This window comes from Oncorhynchus clarkii, chromosome 5, assembly GCF_045791955.1.
Source record: "Oncorhynchus clarkii lewisi isolate Uvic-CL-2024 chromosome 5, UVic_Ocla_1.0, whole genome shotgun sequence".
In the NCBI taxonomy this organism is placed as follows: domain Eukaryota; kingdom Metazoa; phylum Chordata; class Actinopteri; order Salmoniformes; family Salmonidae; genus Oncorhynchus; species Oncorhynchus clarkii.
The window spans coordinates 95,827,037-95,843,055 of record NC_092151.1 but is presented as its reverse complement, the minus strand read 5'-3'; the positions used below and the strand labels follow the sequence as shown (position 1 = coordinate 95,843,055).

Below are 16,019 nucleotides of genomic sequence, written 5' to 3'. Positions count from 1 at the left end.
TTTCTGAAACGTTCGTGTGTTTTTATTTTGTTTTGAGTCATTTCTTTTTTTTTTCCAATTTTAGTGATTGGTTGACACTATAAACATCATCTATACACAAACTCCCCAACAGCATTTGGTAACTAGGCGGTATTTTATTTTTTGGTTTATATCAAAATAAGTAATATATTTACAATACATTGTAGAAAAATAAGGAACAGTAGATTAGACGGTACTGGTTTTCTGCTTTCAATGTTCCTGACAACAACAACAACAACATACTAGGGTCATGTTTCTCTAACATATCAATGATGTACAGTTTTATGGCAACACTCCTCTGACCGTGTGTATTAGCACAACGACAACAATGACTTGTGAGAGGACCAGATTTATTCATTTGAATGAGTACAACTCATTAACTCCTTTACTGTTCCGTTCTGGCTTTTAATTAACCACTAACTATTCTTAAATTCCTTTTTTTGTCAATTATTTACCTTTTTGGGAAAATACTTATCATGTAGCGTTTAGAAAATAACTCTGTGTGTGTGTGTCTGTATATACAATAATCTCAATAGGTTTGGCCATCTATCAAGTTCAACAAATAAAAAACGTTTAGACAATGTGGTTCCAGAAAATCAACAATCCATCAATATTACAACTAGCATCATTTACAATAGAGAAATATAGACCAGAAATGTTCTCAAACCCCCCCCCCCCCCTCCCACACACAATCCATAGACTGTACACCGGGGTATACATAGGTGGCAGAACAAGCAGGCAATGAGTGTGTTCCAAATGTTGCCCTATTCCCTATATAGTGCACTACCTCTGATCAGGGCTAGCATCCTATTCCCTATATAGTGCACTACCTCTGATCAGGGCTGTCGCCCTATTCCCTATATATAGTGCACTACCCCTGACCAGGGCCCCCTGGTCGAGTAGTGCGTAGGGTGCCATTTGGGACACAACAGAAATGTTCTCAAACCCCCCCCATCCCCCCCTCCCCCACACAATCCATAGACTGTACACCGGGTTATACATAGGTGGCAGAACAAGCAGGCAATGAGTGTGTTCCAAATGTTGCCCTATTCCCTATATAGTGCACTACCTCTGACCAGGGCTGGCACCCTATTCCCTATATAGTGCACTACCTCTGATCAGGGTTGTCGCCCTATTCCCTATATATAGTGCACTACCTTTGATCAGGGCTAGCACCCTATTCCCTATATAGTGCACTACCTTTGATCAGGGCTGTCGCCCTATTCCCTATATATAGTGCACTACCTTTGATCAGGGCTAGCACCCTATTCCCTATATATAGTGCACTACCCCTGACCAGGGCCCCCTGGTCGAGTAGTGCGTAGGGTGCCATTTGGGACACAACAATAGGAAAGTTGAACACCATCACAATCGGGTCACGTTTATTGGTAACCATCACAACATCAAGGGCTATGAGCATATTGAGTTTATTGTTAGTTTCAGTTACTCAGTTTATGATCAACGTAAATACTTCAGGTACCAACGGTTTGTGTGATAATGCATTATTGTCGTTCACATAGAAATACATTAGGTACTTATAAACACGACGGCTAACACTAGGGTTAACGTTCCCAGGTTTCCTGGGCATCTCGGAGCGACGAGGGTTTAACACAGGCACAGTAGAAAACCAGTTCCAGCATGTTATTAACACTTCTCCCTGACAGGAAGTCAAAAAATATGTATCTTGGAAGTGTATACAATCAGGTCAAAACAGTGTTGTGAACTAAAAATAACAGGTAACCATAACAGTCCAGTATTGAGCAGCAGAGACTGGGATTCAACCCAACGGGTTGTAAATAGAGCGGCATAGTACACTTGGACTTTTATAGGTTCTTTAAGGTTGTCCCTGGTTACCACAGCCACAAAGTCAAAATGGCTATATCGTCAAATTCATCAAGTCTTAAGATTAGTCATCATGTCGGCAGTGGGTTTAGGTTTAAAATCTGATTTTAAGAAGATAAATGATAGAAATAGGCAAAGGGTTCACCATAATTATGATTTGTTGGCTATGGTAACTAGTGATGACCGTAATTTACGTTTGAGCAGACGTTAATATAGGACTCCATTTTGACATTGTATTTAGCAGTGATTGGTGCAGTACCAGCGTGGCCACTAGATGCCGCCACTCGCCTGTTTAATGTGAGGTTCTTCTAGGTTTACCAAGTGAGTCAACAGCAAGACTGAAAAACTGACATAAATACATGTCTTAACGTCAGGAAAAATCTTGGCTGTCTAGTGTCCTGCTCTATAACGCGCCTTGGATTCAATCTCAGCCAAGAACAACAACAACCCCTAAAAGTTTCCTCTCAAGTCATGCGTTAACATTGGAATGGATAATGAACACTATAAAACAATATCAAAGCAAATCACAAAAGCATTTCTTAAGTGCTTTGTCTCAAGAAATTTGATAAAAAATAAAGAATATAGCTGTTTTCTCTCATCTAGCTGGCAGCTAATGAAGGCTTTAAAAAAAAAATAATAAGTGCATTTTTATTTGCATAGTATTTTTGCTATTTAGGATTATCTGCGCTTAGAACGTTGAAGCAGAGATGTCCTAGTCCTGTACTGTGATAGGAGAGTGGGTTGGTCAACAGGTGTATGACATATGAAGGGGGACCGAGCCAGGGGCTTCAATCCAAGGTGCACTGCTGTGAAGAGTACTGCACTCTACTTTTTAAAAGCTAATATATGCTTGAGCTGACATCTACAGCGTTTGTAAAAAGCGATCTCTGTGAATGTCAGGGAAATGGCCTTTTACAGACCTGTTGTTGCAGTGCGCTTTTTAATTTTTTTCCCCCCCGACAACTCGAGAGACACACTCCGGCCAGAGTGTCTCTCTCTCTATTCACCCTCCTCTTTGATGCGCTGTTGCTTGTTGCGTCGGGAGTCCAGGTCGAAGGAGAAGTCGGACCAGTCGTCACGCGGAGGGAAGGAGATGGTCTGGCGCAGGGTGAAACGCACTGCGTCGATGACCCGCTCGCCGCGGGCCTCGGAGGACCCTACGCTGACGGCGGAGGCCCCGCTGGAGGTACGCAGGATGTGGGGGGGAGGGGAGAACTCCATGCTCTGCCGGTGCTCCATGATGCCCTTCCAGATGACGTGCTGGAACTCCTGCGGGATCTTCAGCCGGGACAGGTCCTGTGGACGGGGATGACATCACACACAGGGGGTTAGTCTCTTTAGTCTTCTCTCTCTCTCTCTCTCTCTCTCTCTCTTTCTCTCTCAGGCTAGGCTCAGGCCCCCCAGACAGCACAACAACTCTGCACTGATAGTTGGTGGCAACTGTTGACGTGTTAGAATGAATGCCATCTGTCAGAAGACGATACTCTAGTTCAGGTTTGAATAACAAAAAAACAAAATGGACAAGACGCCTTCAGATAAAAATAGATGAAGGTTCAGGCCCTTTTGATGCCACCTGACCCGTCTCTCTGAGTCTGTCCACACAGATGCGGTGCGTGCGACAGGCAAGGCCTCACCTCCAAGTTATAGTTCTCGATCTGGTAGATGTTGGTTAGGCCCTGTGCTGTGAAGTAGTCCAGGCAGGCTGCGCAGCCCAGCCGCAGAAGAAAGCTGCAACGGGACACGGAGAAGGGAACAGGTTAGTAGTGAAAATACTACCTCAGCGTTCTTGTAATAACTCTGTTATATCTAGTAAGTGAAGACAAAGGCCAACAGTAGAGAGATTTCTGTCAAAAATGGCCAACAGTAGAGAGATTTCTGTCAAAAATGGCCAACAGTAGAGAGATTTCTGTCAAAAATGGCCAACAGTAGAGAGATTTCTGTCAAAAATGGCCAACAGTAGAGAGATTTCTGTTAAATGGCCAACAGTAGAGAGATTTCTGTCAAAAATGGCCAACAGTAGAGATTTCTGTCAAAAGTGGCCAACAGTAGAGAGATTTCTGTCAAAAATGGCCAACAGTAGAGAGATTTCTGTCAAAAATGGCCAACAGTAGAGAGATTTCTGTCAAAAATGGCCAACAGTAGAGAGATTTCTGTCAAAAATGGCCAACAGTAGAGAGATTTCTGTCAAAAATGGCCAACAGTAGAGAGATTTCTGTCAAAAATGGCCAACAGTAGAGAGATTTCTGTCAAAAATGGCCAACAGTAGAGAGATTTCTGTCAAAAATGGCCAACAGTAGAGAGATTTCTGTCAAAAGTGGCCAACAGTAGAGAGATTTCTGTCAAAAGTGGCCAACAGTAGAGAGATTTCTGTCAAAAATGGCCAACAGTAGAGAGATTTCTGTCAAAAATGGCCAACAGTAGAGAGATTTCTGTCAAAAATGGCCAACAGTAGAGAGATTTCTGTCAAAAATGGCCAACAGTAGAGAGATTTCTGTCAAAAATGGCCAACAGTAGAGAGATTTCTGTCAAAAATGGCCAACAGTAGAGAGATTTCTGTCAAAAGTGGCCAACAGTAGAGAGATTTCTGTCAAAAGTGGCCAACAGTAGAGAGATTTCTGTCAAAAGTGGCCAACAGTAGAGAGATTTCTGTCAAAAGTGGCCAACAGTAGAGAGATTTCTGTTAAATGGCCAACAGTAGAGATTTCTGTCGGTTACGGGCACTAGAAAGTGAGCTAATTAGAACCCTGTACAGCGGTTCAGTTTATTTTATATAAACTATCGCTAGGTGGCGCTATAGAGCCGTGTTGCAATTGTTCTGTCAATATTGCGGCTCGTCCTGACTTTATAGTGCCCACAACTGTCCAGAAGCATCAACAGACGCGTGGTTATCAGTGGTGGCTGGTGCCACTTTAAAATCGGAAGGACGAGCTCATAGTAATGGCTGGAACGAATGGAATTAGCATCAAATAGAGATGACTCATTACTATGAGCTGTCCTTCCTTCACCAGCCTCCACTGGTGGTTGTTTAGCTAGGTACCTGGAGATGCTGCTGTCCATGGGGTAGGGAGGCGGTGGGGTGCAGTGGGAGCTGGGCACCATGGGTAACTGGGGCTGCAGGATGTGGGCGGGGCTCATGGTCGACATGTCAGCATTCATAGCCATGTGGCCCATCATAGGAGTCACTACAGAATCAAACAGACTACTATGAGCGTTTCTTAAAAGGGCAATTTGATGTTTTTATTATTATTTGTGTTTACATATTATGTCGATTTTATGACCAGCTGCAGTGAGCATCACTAGAGAAACAATCTCCTCAATAGATAGTGGGGGGGAGCATCTCAACAAGGTGGTTCCTCAATAGATAGTGGGGGGGAGCATCTCAACAGGGTGGTTCCTCAATAGATAGTGGGGGGAGGCATCTCAACAGGGTGGTTCCTCAATAGATAGTGGGGGGGACATCTCAACAGGGTGGTTCCTCAATAGATAATGGGGGGGAGCATCTCAACAGGGTGGTTCCTCAATAGATAGTGGGGGGGGCATCTCAACAGGGTGGTTCCTCAATAGATAGGGGGGAGCATCTCAACAGGGTGGTTCCTCAATAGATAGTGGGGGATGGCATCTCAACAGGGTGGTTCCTCAATAGATAGGGGGGGGAGGGCATCTCAACAGGGTGGTTCCTCAATAGATAGGGGGGGGAGCATCTCAACAGGGTGGTTCCTCAATAGATGGGGGGGGGAGCATCTCAACAGGGTGGTTCCTCAATAGATAGGGGGGGGGGCATCTCAACAGGGTGGTTCCTCAATAGATAGGGGGGGGAGCATCTCAACAGGGTGGTTCCTCAATAGATAGGGGGGGGGGGCATCTCAACAGGGTGGTTCCTCAATAGATAGTGGGGGGGAGCATCTCAACAGGGTGGTTCCTCAATAGATAGTGGGGGGGAGCATCTCAACAGGGTGGTTCCTCAATAGATAGTGGGGGGGAGGGCATCTCAACTGGGTGGTTCCTCAATAGATAGTGGGGGGGAGCATCTCAACAGGGTGGTTCCTCAATAGATAGTGGGGGGGCATCTCAACAGGGTGGTTCCTCAATAGATAGAGGGGGGAGCATCTCAACAGGGTGGTTCCTCAATAGATAAGGGGGGGGGGGGGGCATCTCAACAGGGTGGTTCCTCAATAGATAGGGGGGGGGGGGCATCTCAACAGGGTGATTCCTCAATAGATAGGGGGGGGCATCTCAACAGGGTGGTTCCTCAATAGATAGTGGGGGGGCATCTCAACAGGGTGGTTCCTCAATAGATAGTGGGGGGGCATCTCAACAGGGTGGTTCCTCAATAGATCAGATTCTACCCTGTGATGTCAAAAGCTTTGGTTTCCTCCCAATTGGCGACATTATTTTCACGTGAATATTCTAATATCATTATAAAAACGATTTAGCGTTTTCCCACCGAAATTGACATGTCGCAGGTAAAAGTCTGTGATGACGTAGTGCATTCCCCTTTAACCATCTACCCTCTTGTATAAAAACAGTGAAAGGGTGAAAGGCCCCCAGAGAGGAGAGGAGGAATAGGGAGGAATAGGACCTGCAGGCCCCCAGAGAGGAGAGGAGGAAGAGGGAGGAATAGGACCTGCAGGCCCCCAGAGAGGAGAGGAGGAATAGGGAGGAATAGGACCTCTGCAGGCCCCCAGAGAGGAGAGGAGGAAGAGGGAGGAATAGGACCTGCAGGCCCCCAGAGAGAAGAGGAGGAAGAGGGAGGAATAGGACCTGCAGGCCCCCAGAGAGGAGAGGAGGAAGAGGGCCTGCAGGCCCCCGGAGAGGAGAGGAGGAATAGGACCTGCAGGCCCCCAGAGAGGAGTGGAGGAACAGGGAGGAACAGGACCTGCAGGCCCCCGGAGAGGAGGAACAGGACCTGCAGGGCCCATAGAGGAGTGGAGGAACAGGGAGGAACAGGGCCTGCAGGCCCCCATAGAGGAGTGGAGGAACGGGGAGGAAGAGTGCCTGCAGGCCCCCGGAGAGGAGAGGAGGAAAAGGGAGGGAGAGGACCTGCAGGCCCCCAGAGAGGAGAGGAGGAAAAGGGAGGGAGAGGACCTGCAGGCCCCCAGAGAGGAGAGGAGGAAGAGGGAGGAATAGGACCTGCAGGCCCCCAGAGAGGAGGAACAGGACCTGCAGGCCCCCAGAGAGGAGAGGAGGCAGAGGGAGGAATAGGACCTGCAGGCCCCCAGAGAGGAGTGGAGGAACAGGGAGGAAGAAGTCCTGCAGGCCCCCAGAGAGGAGAGGAGGAACAGGGAGGAAGAGGACCTGCAGGCCCCCGGAGAGGAGTGGAGGAACAGGGAGGAAGAAGACCTGCAGGCCCCCAGAGAGGAGTGGAGGAACAGGGAGGAAGAGGACCTGCAGACCCCCGGAGAGGAGGAAGAGGGAGGAACAGGGCCTGCAGGCCCCCAGAGAGGAGAGGAGAGGAGGAAGAGGGAGGAACAGGGCCTGCAGGCCCCCAGAGAGGAGAGGAGGAAGAGGACCTGCAGGCCCACAGAGAGGAGAGGAGGAAGAGGGTCCCACAGGGATCACATTCACCTATCGGAGGAAGCATTCTGACAGAGGCCCCTACACACCTCTCTCAACGCCCCGCGTGCCCAGACAGGTACCGCTACCCTGCCTGTCCTGCCTGACGCGTGTCACATGATCGACCCAAAGGGGACGTGGAGATGGGGCCAGGGAGGTACGGGGGGGGGGAGAGAATCTCATCGACTAGGGAGAATCTCTCATCATACAAAAGTGTAAGGCACACTTACTGTCAGTCAGGCCTTGGGGCATGGAGGAAGGCGTGAGTATATTGCGCTGCTGGGGGTTGATTAGCTGGCTGACGGAGGGGAGCTTGTTGACCTTGCCGTGGGGGTGAGGAGGGGAGCTGGAGCCATACTGGGGCTGGGGGGCCATGGCGCTCCTGGGGCAGGAGAGAGGAGGGTACAGGCCATTACTCTCATCCCCCCAGAGATCCCATCTTTAACGACAAAGGGCCACAAGGCTGTTAGTTACACAGTTGGAAACAACAACATGTTCAGTAGGATAAACAGACTGTGTGTATATACTTGCTCTCTCTCTACCCTGTTTATTGCACTTTGTTTAATAAAGGCCGTATGTGACTAAGAAATAGTTCAGATCATTTTTTATAGAACTTTGTCATTTAGTATTCTACTGAGGATAACTTTAATTTATCTGAAACTTTACTGGAAATGATAATGCAAGTACAAACATTATTCAATCAATATGATAGGTGTTACCTAGCAGAGTACATACTGTATCTTAATCAATATACTGTAGGTGTTACCTATCAGAGTACATACTGTATCTTAATCAATATACTGTAGGTGTTACCTATCAGAGTACATACTGTATCTTAATCAATATACTAGGTGTTACCTATCAGAGTACATATCTCAATCAATATATTAGGTGTTACCTATCAGAGTACATATCTCAATCAGTTTCTGTGTTGTGGATAATGTTTGACTGGGATACACAGCAGCTTCAACTGAGGTTCCTTGTTTGTGTTAAATTAAGCAGATGAAGAAGTGGGTGGAACGATGGATTTGCTAGTGCCTAGCGATTTACCTGAAGTGTAGGTTATATTTAATTTTTTAATAACTAATTGACCAACATAGGTTCAATGAATTGAATAGTAGCACTCATCTCTCAGCACTAATCCTTTCGGCACTAATCTCTCAGCACTAATCCTTTCGGCACTAATCTCTCAGCACTAATCCTTTCGGCACTAATCTCTCAGCACTAATCCTATCGGCACTAATCCTTTCGGCACTAATCCTCTCAGCACTAATCCTTTCGGCACTAATCTCTCAGCACTAATCCTTTCGGCACTAATCTTTCGGCACTAATCCTTTCGGCACTAATCCTTTCGGCACTAATCCTTTCGGCACTAATCTCTCGGCACTAATCCTTTCGGCACTAATCCTTTCGCCACTAATCCTTTCGGCACTAATCCTTTCGCCACTAATCCTTTCGGCACTAATCTCTCAGCACTAATCCTTTCGGCACTAATCTCTCAGCACTAATCCTATCGGCACTAATCCTTTCGGCACTAATCCTCTCAGCACTAATCCTTTCGGCACTAATCTCTCAGCACTAATCCTTTCGGCACTAATCTTTCGGCACTAATCCTTTCGGCACTAATCCTATCGGCACTAATCCTTTCGGCACTAATCCTTTCGGCACTAATCTCTCGGCACTAATCCTTTCGCCACTAATCCTTTCGGCACTAATCTCTCAGCACTAATCCTTTCGGCACTAATCTCTCAGCACTAATCCTTTCGGCACTAATCTCTCAGCACTAATCCTTTCGGCACTAATCCTTTCGTCACTAATCCTTTCGGCACTAATCCTCTCAGCACTAATCCTTTCGGCACTAATCTCTCAGCACTAATCCTTTCGGCACTAATCCTTTCGGCACTAATCCTTTCGGCACTAATCCTCTCGGCACTAATCCTTTCGGCACTAATCTCTCAGCACTAATCCTTTCGGCACTAATCCTTTCGGCACTAATCCTTTCGGCACTAATCTCTCAGCACTAATCCTTTCGGCACTAATCCTTTCGACACTAATCTCTCGGCACTAACCCTATATAGTGGTACTACTATTGACCAGGGCCCTATTCCCTATATAGAGTACTACTATTGACCAGGGCCCTATTCCCTATATAGAGTACTACTATTGACCAGGGCCCTATTCCCTATATAGAGCACTACTATTGACCAGGGCCCTATTCCCTATATAGAGTACTACTATTGACCAGGGCCCTATTCCCTATATAGAGTACTACTATTGACCAGGGCCCTATTCCCTATATAGAGTACTACTATTGACCAGGGCCCTATTCCCTATATAGAGCACTACTATTGACCAGGGCCCTATTCCCTATATAGAGCACTACTATTGACCAGGGCCCTATTCCCTATATAGAGCACTACTATTGACCAGGGCCCTATTCCCTATATAGAGTACTACTATTGACCAGGGCCCTATTCCCTATATAGAGCACTACTATTGACCAGGGCCCTATTCCCTATATAGAGCACTACTATTGACCAGGGCCCTATTCCCTATATAGAGTACTACTATTGACCAGGGCCCTATTCCCTATATAGAGCACTACTATTGACCAGGGCCCTATTCCCTATATAGAGCACTACTATTGACCAGGGCCCTATTCCCTATATAGAGCACTACTATTGACCAGGGCCCTATTCCCTATATAGAGTACTACTATTGACCAGGGCCCTATTCCCTATATAGAGCACTACTATTGACCAGGGCCCTATTCCCTATATAGAGCACTACTATTGACCAGGGCCCTATTCCCTATATAGAGTACTACTATTGACCAGGGCCCTATTCCCTATATAGAGTACTACTATTGACCAGGGCCCTATTCCCTATATAGAGCACTACTATTGACCAGGGCTGGTACCCTATTCCCTATATAGAGCACTACTATTGACCAGGGCCCTATTCCCTATATAGAGTACTACTATTGACCAGGGCCCTATTCCCTATATAGAGCACTACTATTGACCAGGGCTGGTACCCTATTCCCTATATAGAGCACTACTATTGACCAGGGCCCTATTCCCTATATAGAGTACTACTATTGACCAGGGCCCTATTCCCTATATAGAGCACTACTATTGACCAGGGCCCTATTCCCTATATAGAGCACTACTATTGACCAGGGCCCTATTCCCTATATAGAGTACTACTATTGACCAGGGCCCTATTCCCTATATAGAGCACTACTATTGACCAGGGCCCTATTCCCTATATAGAGCACTACTATTGACCAGGGCCCTATTCCCTATATAGAGCACTACTATTGACCAGGGCCCTATTCCCTATATAGAGCACTACTATTGACCAGGGCCCTATTCCCTATATAGAGTACTACTATTGACCAGGGCCCTATTCCCTATATAGAGCACTACTATTGACCAGGGCCCTATTCCCTATATAGAGCACTACTATTGACCAGGGCCCTATTCCCTATATAGAGTACTACTATTGACCAGGGCCCTATTCCCTATATAGAGTACTACTATTGACCAGGGCCCTATTCCCTATATAGAGCACTACTATTGACCAGGGCCCTATTCCCTATATAGAGCACTACTATTGACCAGGGCCCTATTCCCTATATAGAGCACTACTATTGACCAGGGCCCTATTCCCTATATAGAGCACTACTATTGACCAGGGCCCTATTCCCTATATAGAGCACTACTATTGACCAGGGCCCTATTCCCTATATAGAGTACTACTATTGACCAGGGCCCTATTCCCTATATAGAACACTACTATTGACCAGGGCCCTATTCCCTATATAGAGCACTACTATTGACCAGGGCCCTATTCCCTATATAGAGCACTACTATTGACCAGGGCCCTATTCCCTATATAGAGCACTACTATTGACCAGGGCCCTATTCCCTATATAGAGTACTACTATTGACCAGGGCCCTATTCCCTATATAGAGTACTACTATTGACCAGGGCCCTATTCCCTATATAGAGAACTACTATTGACCAGGGCCCTATTCCCTATATAGAGTACTACTATTGACCAGGGCCCTATTCCCTATATAGAGTACTACTATTGACCAGGGCCCTATTCCCTATATAGAACACTACTATTGACCAGGGCCCTATTCCCTATATAGAACACTACTATTGACCAGGGCCCTATTCCCTATATAGAGTACTACTATTGACCAGGGCCCTATTCCCTATATAGAGCACTACTATTGACCAGGGCCCTATTCCCTATATAGAGCACTACTATTGACCAGGGCCCTATTCCCTATATAGAGTACTACTATTGACCAGGGCCCTATTCCCTATATAGAGCACTACTATTGACCAGGGCCCTATTCCCTATATAGAGTACTACTATTGACCAGGGCCCTATTCCCTATATAGAGCACTACTATTGACCAGGGCCCTATTCCCTATATAGAGCACTACTATTGACCAGGGCCCTATTCCCTATATAGAGTACTACTATTGACCAGGGCCCTATTCCCTATATAGAGCACTACTATTGACCAGGGCCCTATTCCCTATATAGAGCACTACTATTGACCAGGGCCCTATTCCCTATATAGAGCACTACTATTGACCAGGGCCCTATTCCCTATATAGAGCACTACTATTGACCAGGGCCCTATTCCCTATATAGAGCACTACTATTGACCAGGGCCCTATTCCCTATATAGAGCACTACTATTGACCAGGGCCCTATTCCCTATATAGAACACTACTATTGACCAGGGCCCTATTCCCTATATAGAGCACTACTATTGACCAGGGCCCTATTCCCTATATAGAACACTACTATTGACCAGGGCCCTATTCCCTATATAGAGCACTACTATTGACCAGGGCCCTATTCCCTATATAGAGCACTACTATTGACCAGGGCCCTATTCCCTATATAGAGCACTACTATTGACCAGGGCCCTATTCCCTATATAGAACACTACTATTGACCAGGGCCCTATTCCCTATATAGAACACTACTATTGACCAGGGCCCTATTCCCTATATAGAGCACTACTATTGACCAGGGCCCTATTCCCTATATAGAGTACTACTATTGACCAGGGCCCTATTCCCTATATAGAGCACTACTATTGACCAGGGCCCTATTCCCTATATAGAGTACTACTATTGACCAGGGCCCTATTCCCTATATAGAGCACTACTATTGACCAGGGCCCTATTCCCTATATAGAGCACTACTATTGACCAGGGCCCTATTCCCTATATAGAGCACTACTATTGACCAGGGCCCTATTCCCTATATAGAGTACTACTATTGACCAGGGCCCTATTCCCTATATAGAGTACTACTATTGACCAGGGCCCTATTCCCTATATAGAGCACTACTATTGACCAGGGCCCTATTCCCTATATAGAGCACTACTATTGACCAGGGCCCTATTCCCTATATAGAGTACTACTATTGACCAGGGCCCTATTCCCTATATAGAGCACTACTATTGACCAGGGCCCTATTCCCTATATAGAGTACTACTATTGACCAGGGCCCTATTCCCTATATAGAGTACTACTATTGACCAGGGCCCTATTCCCTATATAGAGCACTACTATTGACCAGGGCCCTATTCCCTATATAGAGCACTACTATTGACCAGGGCCCTATTCCCTATATAGAGCACTACTATTGACCAGGGCCCTATTCCCTATATAGAGTACTACTATTGACCAGGGCCCTATTCCCTATATAGAGCACTACTATTGACCAGGGCCCTATTCCCTATATAGAGTACTACTATTGACCAGGGCCCTATTCCCTATATAGAGCACTACTATTGACCAGGGCCCTATTCCCTATATAGAGTACTACTATTGACCAGGGCCCTATTCCCTATATAGAGCACTACTATTGACCAGGGCCCTATTCCCTATATAGAGTACTACTATTGACCAGGGCTGGTACCCTATTCCCTATATAGAGTACTACTATTGACCAGGGCCCTATTCCCTATATAGAGCACTACTATTGACCAGGGCCCTATTCCCTATATAGAGCACTACTATTGACCAGGGCCCTATTCCCTATATAGAGCACTACTATTGACCAGGGCCCTATTCCCTATATAGAGCACTACTATTGACCAGGGCCCTATTCCCTATATAGAGTACTACTATTGACCAGGGCCCTATTCCCTATATAGAGTACTACTATTGACCAGGGCCCTATTCCCTATATAGAGCACTACTATTGACCAGGGCCCTATTCCCTATATAGAGCACTACTATTGACCAGGGCCCTATTCCCTATATAGAGTACTACTATTGACCAGGGCCCTATTCCCTATATAGAGCACTACTATTGACCAGGGCCCTATTCCCTATATAGAGTACTACTATTGACCAGGGCCCTATTCCCTATATAGAGCACTACTATTGACCAGGGCCCTATTCCCTATATAGAGTACTACTATTGACCAGGGCCCTATTCCCTATATAGAGCACTACTATTGACCAGGGCCCTATTCCCTATATAGAGTACTACTATTGACCAGGGCCCTATTCCCTATATAGAGCACTACTATTGACCAGGGCCCTATTCCCTATATAGAGCACTACTATTGACCAGGGCCCTATTCCCTATATAGAGTACTACTATTGACCAGGGCCCTATTCCCTATATAGAGCACTACTATTGACCAGGGCCCTATTCCCTATATAGAGTACTACTATTGACCAGGGCCCTATTCCCTATATAGAGCACTACTATTGACCAGGGCCCTATTCCCTATATAGAGTACTACTATTGACCAGGGCCCTATTCCCTATATAGAGCACTACTATTGACCAGGGCCCTATTCCCTATATAGAGTACTACTATTGACCAGGGCTGGTACCCTATTCCCTATATAGAGTACTACTATTGACCAGGGCCCTATTCCCTATATAGAGCACTACTATTGACCAGGGCCCTATTCCCTATATAGAGCACTACTATTGACCAGGGCCCTATTCCCTATATAGAGCACTACTATTGACCAGGGCCCTATTCCCTATATAGAGTACTACTATTGACCAGGGCCCTATTCCCTATATAGAGCACTACTATTGACCAGGGCCCTATTCCCTATATAGAACACTACTATTGACCAGGGCCCTATTCCCTATATAGAGCACTACTATTGACCAGGGCCCTATTCCCTATATAGAGTACTACTATTGACCAGGGCCCTATTCCCTATATAGAGCACTACTATTGACCAGGGCCCTATTCCCTATATAGAGTACTACTATTGACCAGGGCCCTATTCCCTATATAGAGCACTACTATTGACCAGGGCCCTATTCCCTATATAGAGCACTACTATTGACCAGGGCTGGTACCCTATTCCCTATATAGAACACTACTATTGACCAGGGCTGGTACCCTATTCCCTTTATAGTGCACTACTATTGACCAGGGCTGGTACCCTATTCCCTTTATAGTGCACTACTATTGATTTTAAGAGAGCTCAAAGACCTGACCAGCTCCAGACCTTCAGGCCAACATGCTGACTACTCAAAGACAACCTAGGTTCCCGATCAGCTCCACACCTTCAGGCCAACATGCTGACTACTCAAAGACAACCTAGGTTCCTGATCAGCTCCAGACCTTCAGGCCAACATGCTGACTACTCAAAGACAACCTAGGTTCCTGATCAGCTCCAGACCTTCAGGCCAACATGCAGACTACTCAAAGACAACCTAGGTTCCTGATCAGCTCCAGACCTTCAGGCCAACATGCTGACTACTCAGAGACAATCTAGGTTCCTGACCAGCTCCAGACCTTCAGGCCTACATGCTGACTACTCAAAGACAACCTAGGTTCCTGACCAGCTCCAGAGCTTCAGGCCAACATGCTTACTACTCCGGTCTACGTGTGCACCATCCACACCAGACACGATCATGTGAAGCAGGTTAAAATATCAAAACCAACTGTGAACCAACTCATTTCGGGGCAGGTTAAAAACTAACATGAAACATTCATGGACATTTAGCTAGCTAGCTGTTGCACGCAACTTGGCCGGTGAGGTTTGGGTGTTGGCCATAGCTGACTGCACTACAAGTGGACTGTGTCCCCTGTCCATTAACTATTGACTACTAACTTCTATTTGTGACTCGTTTCAGGAAACTAGGTCTATGTCACGCGGCAATACTTCACAGGAGAGCCATTTGAACATAAACATTTACGTTTTTTTCTCAAAATGCGCACGTTTTCTGGAACATATGAACTTTCATGTGCCTTAATAACAACCTTGTATGCCATCTGTAAAAATTAATACAATTGTTAAATTAAGAGCCTAGTTGGTTTAGCCACAGAAAAAGCCAGCAACCTTCCTGCTAGCCATAATTGGCTGAGATAATGAGTGGGCCGGACATGAGATGAGTTTGCATTGGTGTGCCATGTAGCACGCTTCTGTCTATAACATGTGCTGGTCAGTATGTGTAGGTAATTCTTTCTAATGTGGCTTTTTTGAAAGATATCACTGCGTAAGTGTTGCTCTCCACTTTCTGGACGACCAGTAGAAATCAGTGGAATTAGAGTACGATAGGATTCTGGCGTTTG

At 46.1% G+C, this 16,019-nt stretch overlaps 1 protein-coding gene across 6 annotated transcripts in view; it reads right to left on the bottom strand.

Moving 5' to 3' along the window:
* Positions 1-132: 132 nt before the first annotated feature.
* The window catches only part of LOC139409589 (tumor protein 63-like), a 119,723-nt gene continuing 103,836 nt past the window's right edge, over positions 133-16,019 (bottom strand). For 3 of the 6 annotated variants that reach the window (XM_071154974.1, XM_071154975.1, XM_071154977.1), the window contains 4 exons: positions 7,644-7,852; positions 4,898-5,042; positions 3,495-3,588; positions 2,665-3,156 (listed from right to left, as the gene is read on the bottom strand). In XM_071154974.1, the coding sequence (XP_071011075.1) occupies positions 2,860-3,156; positions 3,495-3,588; positions 4,898-5,042; positions 7,644-7,852 (745 nt within the window). In that variant the 3' untranslated portion in view covers positions 2,665-2,859. Of the gene's footprint in view, positions 851-1,263; positions 3,157-3,494; positions 3,589-4,897; positions 5,043-7,643; positions 7,853-16,019 lie in introns of those variants that run through there. The other 3 variants (XR_011634431.1, XR_011634430.1, XM_071154976.1) reach the window with 3 other exon arrangements.